At 38.9% G+C, this 23832-nt stretch overlaps 2 protein-coding genes across 5 annotated transcripts; both read right to left on the bottom strand.

The window, feature by feature from the left end:
• Positions 1 to 2291: 2291 nt before the first annotated feature.
• Positions 2292 to 5920, bottom strand: LOC122020070 (ankyrin-3-like). 2 transcript variants are annotated; one of them, XM_042577800.1, is made up of 3 exons: positions 5408 to 5920; positions 4290 to 4565; positions 2292 to 4218 (listed from the first exon to the last, which is right to left on the bottom strand). In XM_042577800.1, the coding sequence occupies exons 1-3, from the start codon at positions 5771 to 5773 to the stop codon at positions 2503 to 2505; spliced, it is 2358 nt and encodes a 785-aa protein (XP_042433734.1). In that variant the 5' UTR covers positions 5774 to 5920; the 3' UTR covers positions 2292 to 2502. The 2 variants fall into 2 exon arrangements, with proteins under 2 accessions (XP_042433734.1, XP_042433735.1); XM_042577801.1 differs by lacking the exon at positions 5408 to 5920 and adding an exon at positions 4640 to 5391.
• A 3385-nt stretch (positions 5921 to 9305) lies between these two features.
• On the bottom strand, positions 9306 to 21993 carry LOC122020542 (protoporphyrinogen oxidase 2-like). 3 transcript variants are annotated; one of them, XM_042578510.1, is made up of 18 exons: positions 21845 to 21993; positions 20490 to 20556; positions 20135 to 20270; positions 19839 to 19904; positions 18342 to 18392; positions 18180 to 18236; positions 17924 to 18018; positions 17406 to 17442; positions 17179 to 17244; positions 16992 to 17032; positions 16266 to 16386; positions 11930 to 12115; positions 11690 to 11764; positions 11102 to 11225; positions 10849 to 10957; positions 10648 to 10722; positions 10349 to 10455; positions 9306 to 9551 (listed from the first exon to the last, which is right to left on the bottom strand). In XM_042578510.1, the coding sequence occupies exons 2-18, from the start codon at positions 20519 to 20521 to the stop codon at positions 9445 to 9447; spliced, it is 1485 nt and encodes a 494-aa protein (XP_042434444.1). In that variant the 5' UTR covers positions 20522 to 20556; positions 21845 to 21993; the 3' UTR covers positions 9306 to 9444. The 3 variants fall into 3 exon arrangements, with proteins under 3 accessions (XP_042434444.1, XP_042434442.1, XP_042434443.1); XM_042578508.1 differs by having other exon boundaries at positions 20490 to 20541; positions 21845 to 21992; XM_042578509.1 differs by having other exon boundaries at positions 20490 to 20529; positions 21845 to 21989.
• Positions 21994 to 23832: the final 1839 nt, after the last annotated feature.

Raw genomic sequence — 23832 nt, 5'->3', positions numbered from 1 at the left:
CAAGGATACCACATTTTTAAAAGTGCTACTAGCAATGATAAACAGGTACACATTCTCAAAATCAATGACTTAAAAATTAAAATTGGATAAAAATATATTATTATTAAAAATATTTGATTAATTCAATTTTCTTATCAGTTTGAGTTTTTATTAGAAAATTTAATTTATTCGAGACTTTAAAATTTTAAATCGATTGTTTAGGCCCTGTTGTTTGGTCAATTATGTTTATGCATTGTAAACAAGGAGTTAATTAGTGAGAATTTAGCACGGAGAATCGATAGAACTTGACAGAAAAGCTAAAAATATATATATATAAATCAAGCTCAAGATTTGAATGCTTGGAACAAATTACCTTGGTAACTTAACAAGTGTAAACTTGATATTGTCAATCTTGTTTCCCCAAATTAAGTTATCATTTTGATTAATCTTAAAAGCACGCACAGCAATTTGGATGTGATTAATCATCAGGTTACTTTAATACTGATAGCCACGTATTCCTCATTGATTACTAATGTTGTTTTATATTTATTTATATATATATATATTGAATTGACATTAGATATGCTGTTTATATACTGACTAATCCTAGGAACGCATCAATCCATCCTCATAAAAATTTTTTCCGATCAACTTAGGATTATTTTCTCATAAAAATTTTTCACCGATCAACTTAAGATTAATCAGAAAATACTAACAACCAACGATCAATCAATCCAATATTTGTAGATCAATCACCTATTAAAAATAATTAATCCACTAATTCATAAAAATTAGAATTATGACTAGGATTGTAAACAAGCCGAATCGAATTTTAGAGTGTTCAAATTTATTTGATAAGGTAACCAAGCTAAGCCGAGTTTAAAATGAATCAAGTTTTTAAAATGAGTGTTCAAGCTTGGTTTGATTTATTTTTTATGAACTTGAACTTGTTTGAAGTTTGGCTTGAACTTGATTCGTTTAGATGTTATCTATCAATTCAAAAGGTAGATCCGCTACCTTAGCCACCCCCCTAGTACCGGCCCCACAGATATGGAAGGAGGTTCATGCAGATACACAGACCATAGACGCATGGCGGGGTAAACCCCAAGTCGTCAGTTCCTGAGAATCGACCCCTGGCCATTAACCAGAGATACCATGCGCCCACTGTCTGCGTTACGCCCTAGGGGTTGTTATCTATCAATTCAAGTTTGACTTGAGCTTGGTTTAAACTTGGTTCATTTAGATATTATCAAACTCTCAATTCAAGCTTGTTTGATTGTTTGAAACTTTTAATTGTTTGATTGATTATTGAGCTTGATAATTTAAATTTATTTATTTTATTTTATTTTATTATTTATTTATCATATTGGAAAAAAATTTATTAATAAATATGATTCGTGAACATTATTCACGAATATTATTCAAAAACGTTATTCACGAACGTTGACGAGTTGAACACATATGTATTCAAACTTGTTTGTTTAGTTTAACGAGCTATTTAAACTTATTTGTTTAATTAATCTTGTGTATATTGAACGAACATAAACAAACTCTTACCAAACCGAACACCAAACTTGTTCACATATGTATTCAAGCTTGTTTATTTAATTTAACGAACTATTTAAGTTTATTTGTTTAATTAATCTTATGTATATTGAATAAGCATAAACAAACTCTTACCAAACCGAACACTAAACTTATTCACGAACGCTTGATTCATTTACAACTCTAATTATGACTCCATCCTGACCTGCATGAAAAATGAAAAAAACCGCTGCAATATTACTGCAATTATCAATGTTACTTGCATGGAAATGGTACAATGATCTTTTGTAGAGTTTGGATCAAATTTGCTGATCCGCCCCGGATCGGCTGATTTTTTTCCCACCAATGTTACCTTTTATTGTTATTGTACCCTCATCCATAGTCCAATTGCTTAATCATATAATTTGTTTTCTGTCATTAATGACTCTACAGATCTCTGCAAACTGACCTGGAGACCTCGGGCGTTGGAAGACCATTTTTACTAATCAATATTTAATGGCTTGATCAGATTCTTGTTTGCTTCGCAGGCATGCGATGCTGCTATAAAGAAAGTAGCAGGAGTTTCAAAAGATTAATAAAGAGACTTGAGAAAGAGGTACCTGAACACACAAAAAGTGTTCTATTGATGCAACTAACAATGGCAAAGATAAAAGTGCAAGTAACACACCAGTGGATGTTTCAGTTCATTGTTCTATTCGATTGGATCAAGCCATGCATGAGGTCTAGTGTTTCCTGTCTTAACCAGAGAGATTGAAAAAACCAGAGGAGAAAAGCAGAAAGCTTGAAAAGGGGGCATCATCAACCAGAGAGAACAAGACACACCTCTCAGGGAAACATCGGACATTGGACAGCAAGCAATCGACACTACGAACAGCAGACATGGCACAATACTTGAGCTCCCATATGAACAACATAAGCATTAACATCGACTTCAAGGTGAAGTCAGTCCAACTGCACACCACTCAGGAGGTATCACTCTCACTTGACCGCGCTGCTTGGAAGCTTCCCCAAGGCGGCCGTCGTCATAAGCCTTATCCCTCTCACCCACAGCTCGGCTTCCTCTTCTCCTCCTTCCTCGCAGACGAAGTGCACCTCCCTCTTCTTCTTCCCTGTCGCCGCCGTCACCACCCTGAATAGCCCTGGCTCGTCGACGGCGACTCCCTTCGCCTTCCGGTTTCTTCGGAAGACTGCGCTTCCACCCACCGCCGCCTCCCCGCACATGATATTTCTCCGTCTCCCGCTGCCCCATCGGAGCACCCCTGCCGCCGCCACCATCCTCAGCTCCTTCCCATGCGGCGCCCCTTTCCCCCCCTTGGTGTGCTTCTTCACGCGGCCGCCGCCTGTCACCGTCGCCCGCGCCAACTCGTCCAATATCACCTCCTCCGCATCCTTCCCCAGCTTTGCGTTCAACCTCGCCAGCGACAGCGCCGTCTCGCCCCGCCGCGTAGCGAGGCGGCACTCGGCGCCGGCGAGGATCAGCGCCTCACACGTCCCTCCGTGGCCTTCCCTCGCGGCCAGCATCAGCGGCGTGTAGCCCTCTCCGTCGAGGGCGTTCACGTCGCACCCCCGCCGCTTGGTCAGGAGCCGCACCGCCGCCATGTCGCCCCGACGAGCGGCGAAGTGCAGGGCGTGGAAGTGTCCGGTTTCGCCACGTTCCAGTGTGAACTCGAGCAACGCCTGCTCGAATAGTTCGCGATTCTCCTTCGACCGCAGGAGGTCTATCGCGGTCTCACCGTCTTTATTCCGGAGGTTCATGTCGGCGCCGGCGAAGACCAAGCGGCGAAAAGCTTCGACATGTCCTTCTTTGACCGTTATCATAACAGGGGAGTCGGCGATGCCGTCTTGTTCGTCAATGTTGATCTCCGGCCTTCTCAATAGCACCTCCAAGGATGCGACGTCCCCGTGATGGGCGGCGAACGTGATCGACGAGAAGACCGCAGGATTACTCGACGGAGGAACGGCGCCGGTCCGGATCACCCCGAGGATGACGTCTCGGAAACCGATGCTCCAATTGCTCGAAGCAGCAGCGGAGGTGGCAGAATCGTCGGAGAAGCTCCGCAATCCAAGATCGGCGCCGGCCGATACGAGGATCCGGAGGCAGTCGTCGCGTTGGTGGCGCGCGCAGAGCATCAGCGCCGTCTCCCCCGTTTCGGTTCTCGAGTTCATATCACATCCGGCCTTGTCAACCAAAACACGCAGAACGTCGGCGACGCCGAACCGGGCAGCGAGGTGGATCGGCTGGAACTCGACGTCGCGGCCAGCCTTGACTGGAAGCTCGCGGTCGGCGCCGAGAGTCAAGAGGGCGTCGACGGCCCCAGGATTGGCGCATAGGATGGCGTGGTGGAGGAGGGTGCGGCCGTGGTGGGCACCGTTGACGGGGAAGTGGTGCTGCAGGAGCATGCGAAGGATGGAGCCGGTGACCTCGAAATACTCGACGGCGCACCACGCGGCATCGTAGGGTTCCGAGAGCCCTGCGCCGACGCGGACCTCTTCGCCGGTGGCGGCGTCCCAGGACCATGCGCCAAGCCTAACCTTCGCCTCCTTGCGTACTCCGGCCTGAAGCAGACGCCGGACAACGGCGACCTGGCGGCTGACGACGGCGGCGAAGAGCGCGGAGCAGTCGACATTGGTGTGCAGCGATGGCTTCAGCGAACGGAGGAGCACACGGGAGGTTGCGTTGACGTCCACTCCGCACTGCGCGCGCACATTCAATTAGAATTCCGATGCCCTAAAAATCACTTTTTTTTTCATGGATTTGTAGACACCTTGAGGAGGCTGTCGACGACGTCGGCGTATCCCCGGGAAGCTGCGGAGACGAGCGCGTGGACGGCAACCTGCGGACGCACGAGATCGGAGCGCATAAGAAGCTCAACCAACCGCGCCCTCCCATGGAGACTCGCCTCCACCACCGCCTCCTCGCAGGCTGGCTGCGACGCCCCTGCTTTGAGCAGCACCTCCACCACTTCCGCTCGCCCTTCCCTCGTCGCCGCCGTAATTGCGTGCCCGCCGAACAATTTCTGGTTCACGTCCGCGCCTTTCTCCTTCACCCAGACATCAAAATCAGTAACACTCCAGATCAAGCAGGCAAAGCACAAAAACAGAAAGAAAGATCGACATAAAGAAGCTTGTCAAATCCTGAACAGAGCATCAACGGGACCGAGAAACAACCAACCAACCATGAGCCACAACGGCCCATCTCCAAATCTTTTGGTGGTTACTCACTCGATCCGGATAAAAAGCTGTGGGGACGAAGCAGGACGAAACACAAGCCCTGTAGCGCCTGCGCGCACCGACGCTCGGCGACAAGCACCGCTCACTTCAGGTGTCTCCAGATCGAACAGCTGGCGTGCAGCGCGAAAGTAGAGTGCCGCAGGCGTACGTGGCCGTACGGCACGCCGCAACTCCGCTTCCCCCTCTTGTCCCCAGCGCAATTTGTCGATAAGCCTCCTCCAAATCCATACCTACCGATTAAGAAAGCTACAGGAATGGAACTCTTCCCTAGTTTTTAGGGTGATGTAAGTTACAGAAACCCTAATTAATTATACTAATCTACTACTATTCGCCATTAGAGAGCACAGGGATGCCAGCTATGTGGGGTCACCAGATCCCGCATCACGAGGAGGAGGAAGACGATCAGGATTGAGGAAGGGGATTTTGCCAGCGAAACGAACTAGGGTTTACGGCATGGGCTGGTGACGCGATTAACGGCGTCAGTAGGGGAAACGGGTAAGGAGTGACGGGTGCGCCCGAAATGGAAACAATTACACGCGGGCGGCTTTATGGTCCTCCACTAAACGGGCGCGTACGGGCGTGATTTGGCGATCCGAACCCGATCGAGGAAGAAAACGGAACGGAGTAGGGTTGAGGGAGGAGGAGATCGAACCAGGAGACGGCGGACGAGGGGTAGATCGCCGGCGTGCGCGGCGACGAAGAGGGCGGAGGCGTCGGTGCGGAGCTCCTCGTACTCCACCCGGACCTCGTGGGCGGCCTCCTCCCGGAGCGCCACGGCGACGCGGCGCGTCCGCAGGCACACCGCGCCGGCGTGGTTCACGTCGACCGCGGAGTCGGCCAGGCACTCCTCGGCGGCCCGCGAGTCGCCGCGACGGACCGCCTCCACCAGCCTCTGCGACACCGCCGCGCCGTAGTCCGCCTCCGGGATTCCCTGCTGTCGCGCGGCCGCGAGTCTCATCGCCGACGCCAGCGATCGCGATCCGCAGCCGGCAAGTGAGCGGGGGGCGAGAGCTGTCATCCGGGGGACGATCGGTGTCTGCGGTGGGTTGCGTGCTCGGCCGGTTTCACCAGGAGACGGCGGTTTCCGGCATCAATCTCCGCCCTTCCCCGCTGCTTCTTTTCGGTTCTGGGGAAACTTGAAAGCAGAGCGCGGCAGGGTAAGAGGGAACTCATTTATAATTATAGTGCGGAGAGGCGAGGGCCCGTTAATTAAGACGTGGCGGTTAGTTAAATAAGGTAAAAAGGGTAAAGCAAAATAAAAGCCACGGGTTCTTACAATTTTATTATTATTTTTTTATAAAATTAAAAAAAACTACAAAAATTTTAAAATTACACACTTGAATATCTTTGACTAATGGCTTTGTTTACCGCCTGTTTACTTTGTTTTGATTGCCAGAGGGATCAATCATCAGAGCAGATTGTTGCGTGCCAACTGCCTCGTACATTTGAGGTCTCTCCCTGACTCACTGTTCATAGTCTTCATTACTTGATAGATTTATATCAATAAATAAATATTTGAGTTGGTGATTATGATAAATAATCTTTTGATTGTCGTTTTGATTTAACTTCCTTAAGTTCATCGTGGGGACGACGGACAAAGATTTTACATCACCAAGGACTCTGACTCGGGGAATAATCATTTAGGGAATAAAATACTTCACACATAGAGAAGTAACTTGGTCATCATGATTTATTACATTTATCTCACTGTGAAACTAATAGTGATCTTGAGTGAGCAAGTCACCAAGGATTCACTTGTTCTAAAAAATAGTTGAGTTGGTATTCGGATGATGAATTTGTATCATAAGAATAATATTTGAATCCCATCAAATTTATTTTTTTAATGAATAAGTTTCTTCCACATAAGAGGTTGGTATCATAATTTACCTCACTTCCTTAAGGCGGACAAGGAGGCTGAGGTGAGGATTGCAAATTCACTAAAGAAGAACTTGCATCTTTTAATTTAGATTAATGTATTTGACGGTAAAATCACTCCGTGGAGAACGATTTGTGTCCTTCATTGAGTTTTTAGAATTGTAGATCTTCTCTTTAATTCCATTCAGTGTAAAGAGCTACCACATCATGTGCATTGTATTGTTTAAGGGGATAAATTGGTAATTGTAAAATTCCCATAGGCATTTTTAAAAGGAATAAAAATGCACGGAGTGAAATGAGATTTTTTTTGAAACATTTTTATTCGTGGCAAACTGTTTGGCCGTAACCGCTTTAGCCGGACCTTGTCCTCACATACCGTGTCATTTTGCAAAGCTCATGGTTGTAAATGCCAAATGTGCACACCGGAATTATTCTCCAGGTGAGATAATGCTCTAGTTGACTTGTTATTATGCTACTTAATTTGGTAGCTATGGTTTACGCATTATTTTTTTAAATACTAGTACTACTAATAATAATCTTTTGGAATTTTTAATTTGGTAGCTATAACTTGGTTACACAATTTAGAGAAAAATTAGATGGTTACTTGAACTTGAAGCATTTGATCTCAATTACTCCAATAACACTGACCTCGTCATGCTCCTTGCTTTAACTATACATATTCATGAGTATTAACTATAAATCATTAATTATCCTAAAGCCTAATGACTCATCAATCATTGTTTGGTTGGTAAAAACAAAATAGGACAAGTTCACTAATTCAAAATATATATATATATATATATATATATATACCATGAATACTTACTGTACACATCATTATTATCCTAAACCACTCAATGGGTCACCCTTAAAATCAAATTCTAATGTCATGTGGACCAAGGTAAGCATGCATCTATTAGTTCTATTATTCAAGTGGCTAATATCCAGATAATGGAACCAAATCTAGAGGTATATTGTCAACTAACTAACTACTAGGTCAAAATATTTTAGTGTATTGGTTGGAGAAGGAAACTCTAGTAAAATGGTCATGTCAATGGTGCTCTTCCGATGCAAGACCTATTTGCAGAATAGATAAATGCACCTTGGGCTTGCATTGCCAAAGTTCTTCCTGTTCTTCTGCAGGCTTCTTTGGGGTTCTCATGAAAGCTGTGTGCCACTGAACAGCCAAGCCTTTGCTAGGGCCTAGACCATGTGCATGAACAGTTGGGAGTGAGCTTACAACTTGCAAGATGATGATAACATGAAGACTTGGGAATAAAGATTGAATAAAACCCTGTCATTTTTGTTGGTCAGTTGCTAGCCTACAATAGCTTATGTGATGTTTTACCACATAAGCTAATTTATAAAATTAGCTTGTGTCGTAAAAACAAAAGACAGAGAGAATATGTTGCAATCTGATCTATAAATCAACTTCAAAAATAATATCTTTGGCCACTGGAAATATAAGATAACTTTTACAGTGCAAGTAATGAAAGTTTCTCTAAGTCGTCTTTATTTGCAGGTTTGAAGTAGCAGGAGTAAGAATTTTCTACCGGATTTTGGAATCCACAATCTTCTGTGTTAATGGAGATGCTGTAATCTGTATGAATCTATCCCCTTGGTATGTTTGAGGCTGTCGCCAGGTCCAGTAAGAACTGGGACAAGATCATGACAGACCTAAAGGCTAAAGGTTCTTTTAATGGGGTCCATCTCATCTCATGGTTTACATGTCCCATGTAATAGCAGAGGTTCACTAGGAATGTAGCAGTGCACAAATGCAGTTAACAGATCTCCACTCATGTTTGCTTGTGTCCTAAAGCTCCGAAGCCCAAGCAAGTATTGAGTGGTAACACCTCAGGTCACCGTTGGGAGATTATTCCCACTAGTATTTTTCCTTTTACCGCTAAATGGTCCTGTTCTACCCTTTATTGCTTCCCTATGTAACTTTTCCTAATGTAATTAAGACACTCGGAGAAGAAATATCATTAGTGTTCGAGTCAATTTTCAACTACAATAGTACAAATCCAATATAACCCTATAGAAAGTCCCTCAATTGTAATGTATACATAGATTGATAGATATAAGTGAGAATATTACTTCTTACATGCCTACCATTAAGCAATACTCGTTGAAATTGATATAATCCTAAGTGAACTTTGTACCATAAAAATCAAATTGGCACAACCAACAATAACATTTACTTGTCCTAACATGGGATCGATATTATTAAATGACTAGAATAATACATTTTGACCGTGCCAACTAATATCGATCAGACCTTAGCAGTGGAAAGATAATCCAATGAAGAGGGTAGATAAGATGAATGACACCCATAATATGGCAATATAGCGCTAGATATGTTACGGAGTAGATTTCATTCAATGCTAGACGTTGAGAAGGAAACAAAAGTTTTCATAGGCCTGATATGGTAGTGTAAACTTTGAACTATTGCGTTGATTTATACTTTCCAATTCAACCTCCACTCCGGTAACACAAAAAAGTTACTACTTACTAAAACTTCCTTAGAAAATAACCTATAGAGGAAGGTAACTATACCGGGTTGTCATGTCACTGTAAGCTTCCAATGCCTTGTTTCCACCAATCCGCCTTCAAGTTTTGAAACTGCATTAATGATTCTTGGCTACAAGAGTAGGATTTCTCGATGCAGTTATCAGTTTGGAAGGCACCAAAAGAATGAATATCATTTCCTATTTTTAATTCCATAATCAAAACTCAAGACACGATGAAGAGATGAAACAGAATATATTTTTTTACAGTATCTGAACAGTTTGAAGTCTGCCATAATATGTAACATCAGGCATCCTGCTTACTACCAATGTTGAGATAAGAAACGACACGATCAGCTGCTTTGACCCCAGAAGTTATTGCTTTTCCAACGGACAGTCCATCTCTGTGGTTGCCTGAGAACCATATTGTTCACAAAAGTGCATTGCATAAGAAGCTCTATAAGATAAATTGTAAAAATACAAAGTTGATTCAAATGAGAAAAAGCTCATAGCATGTGCTCCGAGTACTTAGACAACTGTGAGTGTGCTTAGTTTGATTCTAAAACCACTTGTATTGCCCAATGATGAATATTGTTTCTTTAAGAATCCTTTGAGATTGCACCAACAATGACATTTTAGTTTAAGGTGCAGCCTTCGGTATCCATCAATAACTTAAGTGAAACTAACAGTCACTCTCACCCTCAGAGCTCAATGAAAAGCTAACGAGAGCAAGAAATAAAAAGGAGTCAATTAGTATGAATATTCATGCACCTACATCAGTTTATTGCAAAGATCTAGAAAGAAATTTGAAGGTAAGAAGGATGCCTATGGAAATAAAACGTTAAGGCATGTCTAAGTAAAGGAGGTGACCAATGAAGGGAATGCAGAAAAAAACATCATGAAGCAAGACCGTGTACCAACTGTCTTCTAGTTTCATTGAGAGCAGAAGATACTTAGGGTGTGTCATCATTATAAAATAAATTTTATAAATCAAGATTGAGTTATTTCACACTAATGAACAACTATGTGAAATATTTCATCCATATAGGTATTTTAATTGATATCTGAAAACTGAACAAAGATAACACATGGAGTTTAGAAATGATAAATCTACTTCAGAAAAGGGCATAACCAGAGTAGCATAGTAACCTGTGTTTTTAACACATTAATACCCTACAATCATAGACAATTAGACATGGACATCAACTTGCCTGCATAGAATAAACCAGGAAGATTAGCCTCCATCTTTTCTATAGCTTTGATGACTAAGTCGTAGTCAAGGTCATATAATGGAAAAGCATTTCTCCAGTAGATATGCCTGCAATTTAGTGCACAGGAAGATCCTCAAAGCATCAAATGTATGGTTGTCTTGAAAATTCAAATGAGTAACATAAGAAATATTAAAGCAGAATGAGGCACTAGTTCAGAAGAATGAAACATGACCCTCCCTCCCCCACCAAATAATAATAATAATAATAATAATAATAATAATAAGGACAAGTGCACTTACTTTACAAAGGTTGGTTGCCCATCTGTACCCAACAATTTCCTCAGATCCGAGGCCACAATTTCTTTCAGCTCATCACTACACAAGTTTATGGGAAAATGAGAGGTTTTAAGTTGAACCACACACACACACCTTGTTATTTAGAAATTTCACTCATTTTTTTTATTTCAGAAAAAGAATTAAAAAAGGTAAACTAATACATACACTGATGCTCCTGCTAGGTCTTTATTACGACTTCCCCCAACAAAAGTTGTATAGAGATATTGATCAGAGGGAGCTCGGTCAGGAAACATCATGGAAGAGAAGAGTGTACCTACATCTTAACTATTTAGAAATAATAATAATAATAATAATAATAAATGGTTGCTCAGTACAACCAGATTTTATGTTAAAATGCTAAAATACAAAAGTAAGATAAAAACAATAAGTCAGAATGAAAAATCTTACAAAATCTTACCAAGAGTCTTCAAGCCATTTTTTTGTTCCTTAGAAGGGACAAGAACTCCAAAACCTTCCAATGGCTTTTTAACTGTGTCCTTTTTAAAAGAAGTAATCAAGACGGATAATGGCAAATAATTTATCTGCATAGAAAAACTTTGATTATTAGCTCTAATAGGCTATGCATAGAAAAGCTTAGGATAAAGGATCATAGAAAAACTCCAATATATAGTTTAAACATGAGATGCTACATAAAATTTTGATTATTCGCCAAAGCTACAACACCACAATTTTTTAGCCTAGAAAACAATTTTCATTTTAACTGGTGAGGTGCTAAAAATCATTTCAGAGCATCAAAAATCAAATTTCCTTGTGGAATATACAAAATGGCTCATGTGGAATATTACATGTAGGGACTTGGGACTAATATAGCTTTTCTTGTTGGTGATGATGTTGGGAAAATAAAAAAAAAGGTGTTTTCTCGACAATTATTACAAAACTAGAAACTTGTCCCCACTAGGCAAGAGCATAATAATCAACTATAATACAGTATATAAATCCAAAGGCATGGATAATGTACTAACAAATCCAATCGCAGAAAACAAACCTTAGGAAGAAAGTCCAGCATAAATTTGTTTTTTCCTTTCATGAATTTCATCTCCTGAACATTGCGAAGTGGAGCCTGAGAAAGAATATGAATTCAGTTAGACACTTAAGCAATCTGCTAGTCAGAGAAGGGCAATCAAGAAATTTAACAAATATTACCTAACAAGTTCCTGAAAACAACAAATTTTCCATTTATCAGGGAAGTTACTAATGTTGCTGAATGTTACAGAAAACTCATTACCGTCATTATGACTGCATCAAAAGGCTGATCCTTTTTCACAGCATTTTTTCCATCATTTGCTCCATAAGAGATTGACCAATTAGTCAACGGAGAGCTACCACTGTAGCTACAACATAATGACAAAACCTTTGAGTTCAGTTGCACGTTTCCAACACCAACTTCCTCACAAAGCTTGTCAGTCAGAGTCTGCAAAGAAGTAATATGTTAAGTAAGATATATTCATTAACAATCATAGTTACATTAAAAAAAACATTTGAGAAAAAGGGCTAAGGGTGGTGAAGGGATCATCACACTCAAGTCATTGATGATGCCATGCACTGATTATCTCTCATATAATCAAAAAATACAAAAACCACCATTACTATTCGTAGAAAAATAGTGATACCTTATAATAATAATTAAAAACCAGATTAAAAAAACTAACTGCAATATCTTTGAAGAACTGTTATTGGTGATTGCTCTTCGAATTAATGACTCCAATTGCTAGATCTAAAACAAGATGGTGCTAAGGAAGATGTTGGGGTTGCAAGGTTGCAAACATAGTCCCATATTGGAAACACGTGAGAAAGATCATGGGTTTATAAGAGAAAAAATATCTCCATTGGCATGAGGTCTTTTGGGGAGAGCCCAAGAGCAAAACCATGAGGGCTCAGGCCCAAAGTGGACAATATCATGCTATTGTGGAGATATCTAAAATTCTTTTCGATCCAACAAGTGGTATCAGAGCCCAACAGCCTCAGAAGGACTAACCGCCATCTGAAGCACAAAGATCAGAACAATGGCCGGCGCGAACATTCATCCCCCGAAGTTCGACGGAGATTTCGCTACATGGAAGCGAAAAATGGAGGTATTCTTTAAAACAGATTTTGATATTTTAATTACTATGAAATATGGTTTTGCAGCTCCTAAAGACAAAGAAGAAAACACATGGAGCAAGAAGGAGCAAGCTGATTTCGTCGCCAACGGAAAAGCTGAATTCCACCTCCTCAACGTTCTGCCACCTCAGGAGGTAAGCCGGATCGGAAGCTACAATTCAGCGAAAGATCTCTGGGAGAAATTCCTGGAGCTTCACGAAGGTACCTCTGAAGTAAAGCTGGCGCGGTGCGACATCCTCCGGACACAACTAACAAACCTCCGGATGAACAACGGCGAGAAGGTAGCGCAACTCCAAGCGAGAATCAAGGAGCTGATAACGCAACTAACGAACCTTGGAGAAAAAGTAACCAACCGGGATTCCATCAAATACGCGCTCAATGCCTTCCCGAGGAATTCAGAATGGGCGTCCTTAGTAGATGCTTACTACATCTCTAAGGACTTTGAGGTAAGTAGTTTAGAAAACTTGTTTTCAACTTTCGAACTTCACGAGTCTCGACTTGCAGAAAAACCAGTAGAGAAGTCGAACCTCAACATTGCCCTACGAGCTGAAAAGGACGATCCCGACTCCGAAGCGTCAATCGATGAAAACGAAGCTACGTTAATGGTAAGACGTTTTAATAAGTTTATTAAATCTAACAAGTTTAGATCGCAGTCTAAGTAAACGTCATTAAAAAGGAAGGACAGTCCGGTGCTACAATTGCAATGAAGAAGGGCACATCAAGGATGATTGTCCAAAATTGAAGAGCAAACAGAAAGATAAGGAAAGAAGCAAGAAGCCAGCTCGACCCAAGCACAAAAATTTGAAGGCGACATGGGACGACTCTTCATCCTCCGAGTCAGAAGTCGAAGAATTCTCAGGACTAGCACTGATGGCCAACCATCAGCTAGAAGAAACATCGAGCTCAGAAATGAGCATTGATGAAGGAGGAGAATCATCAGAAGAAGAAAGCAACAGTGAAGGGGGAGCGTCACCAGACCAGGTAAGTAAGGTACGCAATCTAACCCCGACTCAATCTTTTAAATTTATTAAAGCTCTTTCTAAAGAATTAGATAAATTAGAAAAAGAAAATGAAAATTTGAAATCAAAAAATGAAAATTTAAAATTAGAAATTAAAAAATTGAAAACTGATGCATGTTTTAAAAATAATTTTCCAAAATCAAAACTTAAAATTTATGGAAAATTAAATTGGTATATAAGGAAGCATCAGGGTCAACTTAGGAAAATTCCTAAGAATTATATACCCCTAAGTTTTTGACTAATCCTGTAAGAAGGAACCTTTATTGGGTTCCAAAATCTGTGCTAAACTAAGCTCTTAAAATTAAAAGCTTTTATAGAGATAAAATTAAACATTTTCCTTATGAAGGCTTTGTCTAAGGAAGTAGTTGTTGCTCCAATAACCAAGAAGGCCTGGTGCCTCGCCACGACCTGGAAGCTGAAATATTGAAACAAAATGTTTAATTGACTTTCTGAAAAAGCATTAAAAGTAAAATTAAAATGCTTTGAAAGTGCACAAACATTTTTTTCTAAGTTTTGAATTTTTTTTAAAATAGATTTTTTATTCTTTTTGAAAATTCTAAGAAATCATATTAGAAAATTTTTTTTCCTTAAGAATTTGCTTCCCCGTTTTTGCTGTGATCAAAGGGGGAGAGAAAAGTACAAGTTTAGGGGGAGTTAGGAGAAATTTAAAAAGAAAATTTAAAAGTTTAAATTTTTAATATTTTTTCTAAATAGTGTTACAATTTTTTTTTATTGCAAAACTTATGCTTAAAATGCTAGTTTAGTAATTTTTCCTTAAAATTACTTTTTGTGTCTGTTTTACCCTAACTTGAACTTGGGTTGATGCACATCAAAAAGGGGGAGATTGTTGGACCCCGTGGTAGTTTTGATGTGATCAACCAAGTTAGTTAGGTCCTGCGTTGTGTCTGAACCCTGTGTCTGAGTGTGCAGGAACTTAGGAGCGCAGGAAGTCGAGCGGAAGACGCAGCTAGCGAGAAGGACGGCACGGGAAGGGAGCCGACGGGCTCGGTGCGTCCGAAGGACGAGAGAGCTGCGGAAGAGTACTCCGATGGAGCGAGAAGAACGTGCGCAACGTTCGAGGGACGAGAAGCTGGACGGAAGCCTGCTCGAGGAGAAGGCCAGGAACTGGGTTCGGGTGAGCCCTATTCCGGATGGCCGCAATCACCCAAGGAGCCGAACCGGAGCAAGTCAACTGGAAGTTGACTTGTCAACGGTTCGGTCGACCGAACCTATTGATCGGTCGACCGAACCCTATATTAACTGAAGTCAATCAGCAGCCAACCCCCAATACCACGTCAGAAGCCACGTCAAAAGCTGACCGTTGGTGAAGCTGATCGGTCGACCGAACCTCCTGATCGATCGACCGAACCAAAGTTAATCCACAGACTTAGTCGAGCAAACTGATCGGGCCAACTCAGCTGGAGACCGTTGGCCGATCGGTCGACCGAACATAAGGATCGGTCGACCGAACATAAGGATCGGTCGACCGAACAAAAGCTCATCCTCAGAGACTGCACCTGGACGGAAGACTGAGCAGGTACAGCAGGTTCGATCGACCGAACCTGGGGATCGGTCGACCGATCCCTCTCGAGTCAAACCTGATCCCGAAGGATCAGGTGATCTGATAAGCTCGAGAACCCCTATATAAAGAGGGTCTCGGGTAGCTATGCCTAACAACAATTTCATACGAAAAACCAACTCTGTAATTCATCTTCTGCAACTTCTGTGCTTTCAAAGTGTAAAAGGCTTCTCCGCCTTCAGAGAAGGAATTTTCTTACTGAGCCTTTCATCGCCCTGGATTAACAACCCTCTTGGTTGTAACCAGGTTAAATTTGTGTGTCTATTTCTTTGATTATTTTATTCTCAATATAGTTGCATTTATTTTAGAGTTGAAATTGCTTAAGGAGGGTATAGTTTGATTTGCAGGCAATTCACCCCCCTCTTGCCGGTCCCCGCTGAACCAACAGAAGATACATTCACTCAAATTCTAGACAAAAAAACTTACAAATTATGAAAATATATCTTGCAGAACCATGAAAATTCATCTTGCAAAACCAAGTCAAGGGAGGATGTAACCAAGGGCAGCCCGATGCACGAAGCTCCCGGCATGCGGGGTCCCGGGGAAGGATCCATTGTACACAGCCTTGCCCTGCTTTTTGCAAGAGGATGTTTCCAGGATTCGAACCCGTGACCTTTTGGTCACAACAACTTTACCGTTGCGCCAAGACTCCCCTTTTGGTCACATGGAGGATGTAACCATTACAATTAATTATTTTACCAAGAAAAGAAAAGGATTAGAAGTTACCTTGACTTTATTTAAAAATAACACTGATTAGGTCAGAAAACACCAACATGGAGTATTTGAATATGTTATTTGCTTATAAATGAAGAAAGAAGTGTCAAACAAGCAACAAAATGGTTATATGAAAACTTCAAATTTACCTGCATTCCACCATAAAATGAAAATGAACCGCGTTGCCTTTTCTTTCCATATTTGGCCTCATTATCTTTGGGTTTGCTGCTTTTCTTGGACCGGATGGCTCCAATTAAGAGTGAACCAAATCTGATAAAACCAAATAACAAAGGTAAGGAAGTAGAGATTTCTCCTACAAGCAGCATAAATAGAAGTATCAGAAGAATATCTTGTGTCATGATGTTATCTGACATGCCTATCGCTAACTAGTATAACTATGGAAAACAAGTCGAAACTTGTGACAAGAATACCAGCTAGGCACCCAAGAGTGAACAGACAGATCGAAAAGTGAATTGAAGTAAAAGGCAAAAAAACAGATAAAAGAAATACGTAGAATGATAGACCAGTAGTTAATTATATTCACCATTTACCAACATGTAATTATGGAAGAAGTTGGGATTAAAAGAAGCACATATGTATATCACTGCTTTTCTTTTTTTCTTTTCTTCATTTTTTTCATTTTTTTAATGGATACAAGAAAGGCAAACTGCCTATATCAGGTCATGATTATCCGACCATTGAAGAAAATTCTCAAACACCAAAATATATGAATTGAGTAGAATATGAAGTTTGCTTAAGGAAATCAATTACTACAAATAGTTTGTCAAGATAACAAATTGGAAAAGCACATTGGTACCACCTACATATGTTCCAAGATCAGCTAAAAAATGTGAACTATTGGATAATTAACTTACTTCTTTTCAATATTCCATAATTCTGGAAATGCATGGCGTACCTGTATGGATCAGAAATGCATTGAATAATTAACTATAAAATGAGAAAAATACAAATCAAATTTAACACGAGGAAACTATATAAATTTTATCAGTGATAGTATCCATGTCATGGTATCATATAACTGCGATAATATTGAATACTGACAGACAGTGTCTCTGGATCTCCAGCGTTAGTGCCAGCCACAAAAGGATCAATTAGATAATCAACAACCTACAAAGTAATAGTAATTGTTAAAGCTTCTGAAAGTACATCCAGAAAAATGTAGTTTTGATTCTTGGGTAAATTAGTTTTGTATATGGCACAAGTGAAAAAACCAATATATGAAATGTTAAATCTCTAAGCATTAAATAAATAAATTAAAAAATTTCCACCTCTTCTCCAAAATGACGTTGAAAGAAATGCCCCACACTGCAGAAACCAAATTGTGATGCTTAAAATACTTGCTCTTTGAGCTATAGACAAATATTTTTAATAAGAAACTGAGAGAAAATCAGTTAGACTCAAATTTAGGCATATATCAGGATACATAAATAAATAAACATAGATCTTTAGCAATCAGTTCAATATTACCAATTAATATCTGCATGAATATATGCATAGAGGTGACTCTGAGAAAGAGACATTAAAGACAAGAAGAACTATATTGTTGCAATAAGTTTCCAGTCTTTAAAGTGAAATGAATTAAATTGTCAATTTCAATAGCATTAGCTTGTAATAAAATAATGAGTTACCCAAAGCAGAATAGTGATGATATATCAGGCAACCTACTAATACTTCACACTGGTGAAAGTGACTGTATGATTTGAAGATCTAAAAGTCAAATATTTTCATTTAAGGTTGCTACAAGAAGCAAAACTAAGATTAATTGCAATTATAAATAAATAATCACCTTTCTTGCAAATTTTGTTCAGTCACTTGACTCATTTCTGATGGTTGCTTTCTGACAGAGTTCTTCCATAAAAGTGGCTCTAGCAGTATTTTGACCTGCAAGTTAACAAAATATCTGCAAATTTACCAAGATAGTAAAAAATGAAATCCACCATGTAACATCAATAGACTAACATAAGAATAATGGACCACAAACAAGATGCTGTGCCCAAAATGAAATATGAACCATTTACAGAATAATTTAAAGGTGAACAAACCTTTGATTGTGCAGAAAGGAAATTACTGGTGAGCAGTGCTACTGGATTCGTTGGAATCTAATGCAGAAGCAAGAAGAAGGTAAAAAGTAGCAAATTAGTACAAAATGTAAGCAGATAAAGCGTAAGATATAGATTGGCTCAGACACATTAAAGAAAAAATACCAACTGTGGTGTTCCATTCCTCACAATATACCTCTTGCTTTGAGCTTTAGGCTGCAACATAAGATAAGTACATATTAAGCTGAAAAATAAAATAAATATGTATTGAGCACTAAGGAACTAGAAGCAGTAGCAGTTAGGTAATGACTAGAATTGAGACAGGAACTTTGAATTTGTTACAAAACTATTATGGCCTAAAGAGGACCACTAAGTGCCAATATGTTTAAAGTTCCATTTGTAATAAATTAAACCCATCAGATCTGAACACCCTGAATTAGGATTAAATAATGAACAATATATACAATGATAATAAGACTCCAACCAAACATTGGAACAAAGCAGCAGATATTTTGTCCCTTTGATGCTTGGACCCTTCATTTACTCCCTTTGTACTTATAGTAAAGACTGCCACTTTAATATTGGCATTCCTACTTAAGCTAAATTATTATGTTTCCAGATTACATTATGTTTTATTTCTCATTATGCAACAAGTATAAAAGGTACATAACATGGCAAAAAAGGAACGCAAGATTTATGGTTCAATTCTACCAAGTTTGTAAAATTGAAGGTAGATTGATTTTACAAAACAAGGATATGAATAAGGCACTCTTCTCAATTGACTTTTTCCTTCCCATTGAAAATAAAACTTCATATGATTTAGCTTAAGGACACAGAGAAGGACCCAAGGCCCAGGGGAGCATGCAGTGGCCCAGTTCCTCCTCAATTTTTGTGTTAACTAAAACTCAATAAGAATGCACTAATTATCTTTATAAATTATTACTTTATCAATAATATTTGCCCTATAAAAATCCCAGGCCTTCCATTGTGTCAATCCAACAATCTCTAAATTATTTTTGCATGTTAACAATGCAACTCTATGAATTCAACCTTATATAACCATATAGTGAAGCAATACATGCCCATAATTGATCCTCCAGTCTGATTTCAGAAATCACTATTTGTCAGTCATCACTTCTTTCTATAATACCCTCTCCCTGCTCTAAAACTATACCCAATGAAATATTTAGAAATCCTGCAATTCGATAAACAAAACCTTATACAACTGAATGATTAAAGTAATGATGAGAATACTATCATTTTTAACAAATTCTACTAGTTAAAATTTAAATCGCATTTCCATGAATTAAACACTTTTATCCTTGAAAGAATTATTCATCATTATTACATCTAAACAAAGTAAGAGCAATTACTCACACTAGAAAAAGATGGGTTCTAAAACATCCTTGGAAACATAAGTTGGGAAATTTTGTATAGGAAATAGAAGGAAATTGTAAATTAGATAGTCTGAAAGAGACAAAAAATGCAACTATATCTTCTTGAGAGCGACATTGCCCATGGAAATCATGCATAATTTCTAAAAAAGAATATACACCAAAAATAATTTAAGAAACATTATAAAGCTTTCTTACTGATGAATGTTTTTCTCTGGATTAGTAAGAACAGATAAAAAAAAACAGGTATTAAATTAAAAACACTTACTATTTGCAGCTTTTCTCTTAGACCAAGAGTATCAATCAATCTACCCAACTCCCATTCACTTTCTGTCTGCACATTAAGACAATATCTCTAGTAAAGAAGATATCAAGCGTATAGCGTGACTATAGACTGCGGCGCAATGATTGTCATGAAATAAAAATATAGTAAAATTACTGTAAGTAATTATCTAGTGTTGGCAATTGAATTGAATTGAATTGCTTTCTTAACTGAGGCTTATCAATCCAGATGGACCTATTTCCTCACATACATTAGAACACACGCATAGTTAGTAAACTCACCATAGTATTTGCCCCTTCATCCCAAATAAGACCATTCTCAGAACCGCTTCTTATTTTCCCACCTGCTCTTTTTTCAGCTTCAAATAGGGTCACGTTTAGACCACTTGACTTTAGCTTGTATGCAGCAGCAAGCCCACTTAGGACATTTAAGAGTTTTGTTTAAAAAATGGTAAGTGTCAAATAGTGGAATTTTTACCATAACAAAAAGGAAATTGTAGCCTTTTATACATTATACTAGAGAGAGAGAAAGAGAGTGGATAAAAGTTAAGTGGATTACAAGAATACATAACATAACCTCATAGAAACCAGAAGGTGCCAAAGCACTTAATAAAACTAATAAGAACTAGAATATTACCTGATTCCACCACCAATAACTGCCACTGACATTGTGGAACCTGAATGGTTTGCTGCCCATTAAGTTTCTAAATAAGCCATTTAGTAGTTATGATGGCTAAGAATATCATGTCTTAATTCAAAAAATACAATTTAAAGTAATAAAAAAACAACATGATAAATACAAAAGAAGAAAATAAAGAAAATATAATTATGATCATACCCTTCTCTCCCCTCCAATTCCCCCTAGGCATTCATGATGATAGATGAAATAAAACAAATAGTAAAAGCCATGTGAATGAAACTAGATTTTTCTGAAGTTTGGATCACAGAGACCTGGAGCTAGTGACAAAACATAAAAGCAAATGCAGGAATCCGTGTGGAAGTTAAAGTAATACCCCATACTAGCAAGAGACTTAAGCAATAACCTCTTTCAACAATTTCAACTATAAAAAGTTTCGGCACAGCTACATCAAAAGTTTTCAACCAGTTGACAGGAATGGGTAATTTTTTATGCTGGTCTCATTAATTCAACTATAAAGAAACCTGTAACATGAAATATAGGAAGTATCGTATCATCATGCAAACTTGTTTAGAAGAAACTTATGCGCTAAGCACTGATTCCCATGTCCCATGTATTTATATGCAGTATTGATTATGTATTTTTTGACCTATACAACTCTTCAACTCTCAGATCCATGATTCATAAACATTGTTAAAATATTCATTCGGTACTTCAAATATGACATTCAAATTCTGAACATAGAACAGACTCTGTTAAAAAAAAAATTGTCACAAAAGCCTTATTCCAATGAGAGTAGAACTAACTAATTTTCACACAATTTATATGTAGTATATGTAAGTGTCTCAGTACCAGTCATTGCTAGAGTGACAAAAAAAACATCAAATCACAAAAACAATCTTGGTACGGTTGAGAAGTTTCAGTAACATTCACCCCAGTACAGAAATTCTAGCAATGAGACGTTTGAAACTTGAGCTTGAGCTCCAATCATATTAGTCATCCAATATTTCATCAATCAAATTTGACCTAATAATATCCATAGCTCCCAATTACAACGAATTAATCAATTGCATACAACAGCCCAACTTCCATCTCTCTCTAAATTGCATCTACCGCATCCTATATTGGAGGTTTTGGCTGTTGTAAACTAAATCCTCGCTAGCTAAGATCAAGAGAAAATTCCAGAAAAAATCAACTAGCCACGCCCATCTAGTGCAGGAGAAAGCACAAAAACTTCAACAAGAAAAAAAAAAAAAGTCATTCATATTTTTGTGCCGCTTCCTCTCGGAACAACAACAAGAGCGACCGAGAAAATATGAGGATCGACGAAGCAAAGAACAGAAAGCGAGGATTACTGCGTCCGGAGCCGTCTGCTTCGGCAGAGACCATGACGGGTGCTTCCAACTTTGGAGCAGGCGCGGAAACTGGAGAGTGGAGAACGGGAAAGGAGATGCGTAACGAGGATCAGCTTGCGGCCCACGGAATTGACTGGATCTGTCAACAAGCAGGTTCCCTTTTATAGGCACGTAGATGTCCCATTGGTAATTGGTATCGACGCCGGTTACTCCGGCCCATGAAGCCTAGTTTTAAAAACGCTCCATCATTTTACCAAAACTACTTATTTTATCTTTTGAGTGCAAATTCAAAAGTGTCCTGATTGAAATCAGGAAAATGATGTCCTTTTATTATTATTATTATTATTATTATTATTATTATTATTAATGTTCTTTCTATTAGTTCGTCCATCCGATAAATTTTGAAGCTATTTTTGCCCCCAATTAAGTTTTGAACCGTGATACTACATAAATCCTCAAACATCTTATAGCTACAATGATGTCCTTTTCGTTAATCTTCAAAACAATGTCCACCTCACATTTATCATTTAACTTATCCTTACTTATTTTATCTGTGTGAATGTAGACATATTATACGGTGAGAGAAGATCCTTTGGACCACTTTTTACGGTCCTGAAGATGCACCCTTTTCATGTATTGATAGGGATGCATGGTCCCCATCTATTTTACAAGTGGGGACCATGCATCCCCACCAATACATGAAAATGGAGCATCCTCTGTATCGTAAAAGTGGTCCAGATGATCCAGCCTGTTATATGGTGGGCTTTGGTATATGAGTATGAGAATAGATAATTAGATTTATTTCTAGATTTTTTATTTGTTGATGGAAATGAAATTAAGATTTTTAAATAAAATTTAAAAAATTGGGTATTAATGAAACTTATCTCCTCTCCTAGATTTTGATGAGAATAGAAATGAGAATTAAATTTAAGACAAAAATACTCTTAATATATTTTCTCAAATTTTCTTTCTCCTCATTCTCTCATTGTCTCCTTATTCTTCCATTATACTTTCTCTCTCATGATATTTTCTCTTTCATCACACTTTCTTTCCATTTACACACACTCTCTCATCATTTTCTTTTATCACTTTTTCTTTATTTATTTTCTTCTATCACACTCTCTCTCTCATCATACTCTCTCTCCTTATCATCTCTCATCATACTTTTAATCCCATCACACACTCTTTCCTTAGTTTTTTTTTATCACACTTTTTCTCTTATTATTCTCTCTCATATTACTTTTTTTCTTCTCAACATTTCCCGTCACGCACTCTCTCCATATTTTCTCTCATCGAACTTTCTCTCTCTCATTATACCTTCTCTCTCCTCGATCTCTTTCATCACACTCTCTCTCCTTATTTTCTTAAATCACACTTTTCCTCTCTTTATTTTTTTCCATCATACTTTTCTCTCTCATCATACTTTCACTTTCATCTGACTCTCTCATCTTATTTTTCTCACATTCAGTTTCTCTCTCACATCTATTTTTTTTTTCTTATTTTCTTTTAAGGTAAAAAAGAAAGTTTACATTCATTCTAATAGAAAATATTCAACTAATCGAACATTATTTTTAAGAGTGATATCTATGCGCGTACTCATTCTTATTCGCAATACTATGATTCCTATTCTCATTCAAATTCCTAGGAAAAAACTAAATGCCACCTAAATCACAAATGCACGCCTTGTAATAATAGTAATTTGTAGCTAATATATCATTCATTATAACCATTATAATTCGAAGTTGATGCCCCTACGGGTTAACGTAGTTAGTATCTATATATATGATTACTTTAATAGGTGTTGAAGTCAATTCTCAATGGATATAAAATGTTTCGATGGATATCTAACTTCCCCTATACAAAGAGTCGTTGTATTAGGGCAAATGCTCCATGTGATTTACCCCCTTTCATAGAGTATGAGATAGCTAACATGATGACTTCATTTTTTCACTCTAATATTTTGTAGCTACTATAATATGCTAATATGT

Source organism: Zingiber officinale, chromosome 9A, assembly GCF_018446385.1.
Source record: "Zingiber officinale cultivar Zhangliang chromosome 9A, Zo_v1.1, whole genome shotgun sequence".
Classification (NCBI taxonomy): domain Eukaryota; kingdom Viridiplantae; phylum Streptophyta; class Magnoliopsida; order Zingiberales; family Zingiberaceae; genus Zingiber; species Zingiber officinale.
The sequence above is the reverse complement of the archived record's forward strand: the minus strand, read 5'-3'. Positions and strand labels throughout refer to the sequence as shown.

Bases quoted from the DNA above. Each gene is read 5' to 3' on its own strand.
- LOC122020070 (XM_042577800.1), bottom strand. From the start codon at position 5,773: ATGACAGCTCTCGCCCCCCGCTCACTTGCCGGCTGCGGATCGCGATCG. The intron at 4,566-5,407 runs GTTCGATCTCCT...GTCTGGGTGAAG, and splicing joins CCCTCGTCCGCCGTCTCCTG to GAGAAAGGCGCGGACGTGAA. The intron at 4,219-4,289 runs GTGTCTACAAAT...GTGCGCGCGCAG, and splicing joins TCGTCGACAGCCTCCTCAAG to TGCGGAGTGGACGTCAACGC.
- LOC122020542 (XM_042578508.1), bottom strand. From the start codon at position 21,878: ATGGTCTCTGCCGAAGCAGACGGCTCCGGACGCA. The intron at 10,723-10,848 runs GTATGTATTAGT...AAACTTGTGTAG, and splicing joins GACCTAGCAGGAGCATCAGT to TGATGAGCTGAAAGAAATTG. The intron at 10,456-10,647 runs GTAAGTGCACTT...ACTAAATTGCAG, and splicing joins GGGCAACCAACCTTTGTAAA to GCATATCTACTGGAGAAATG.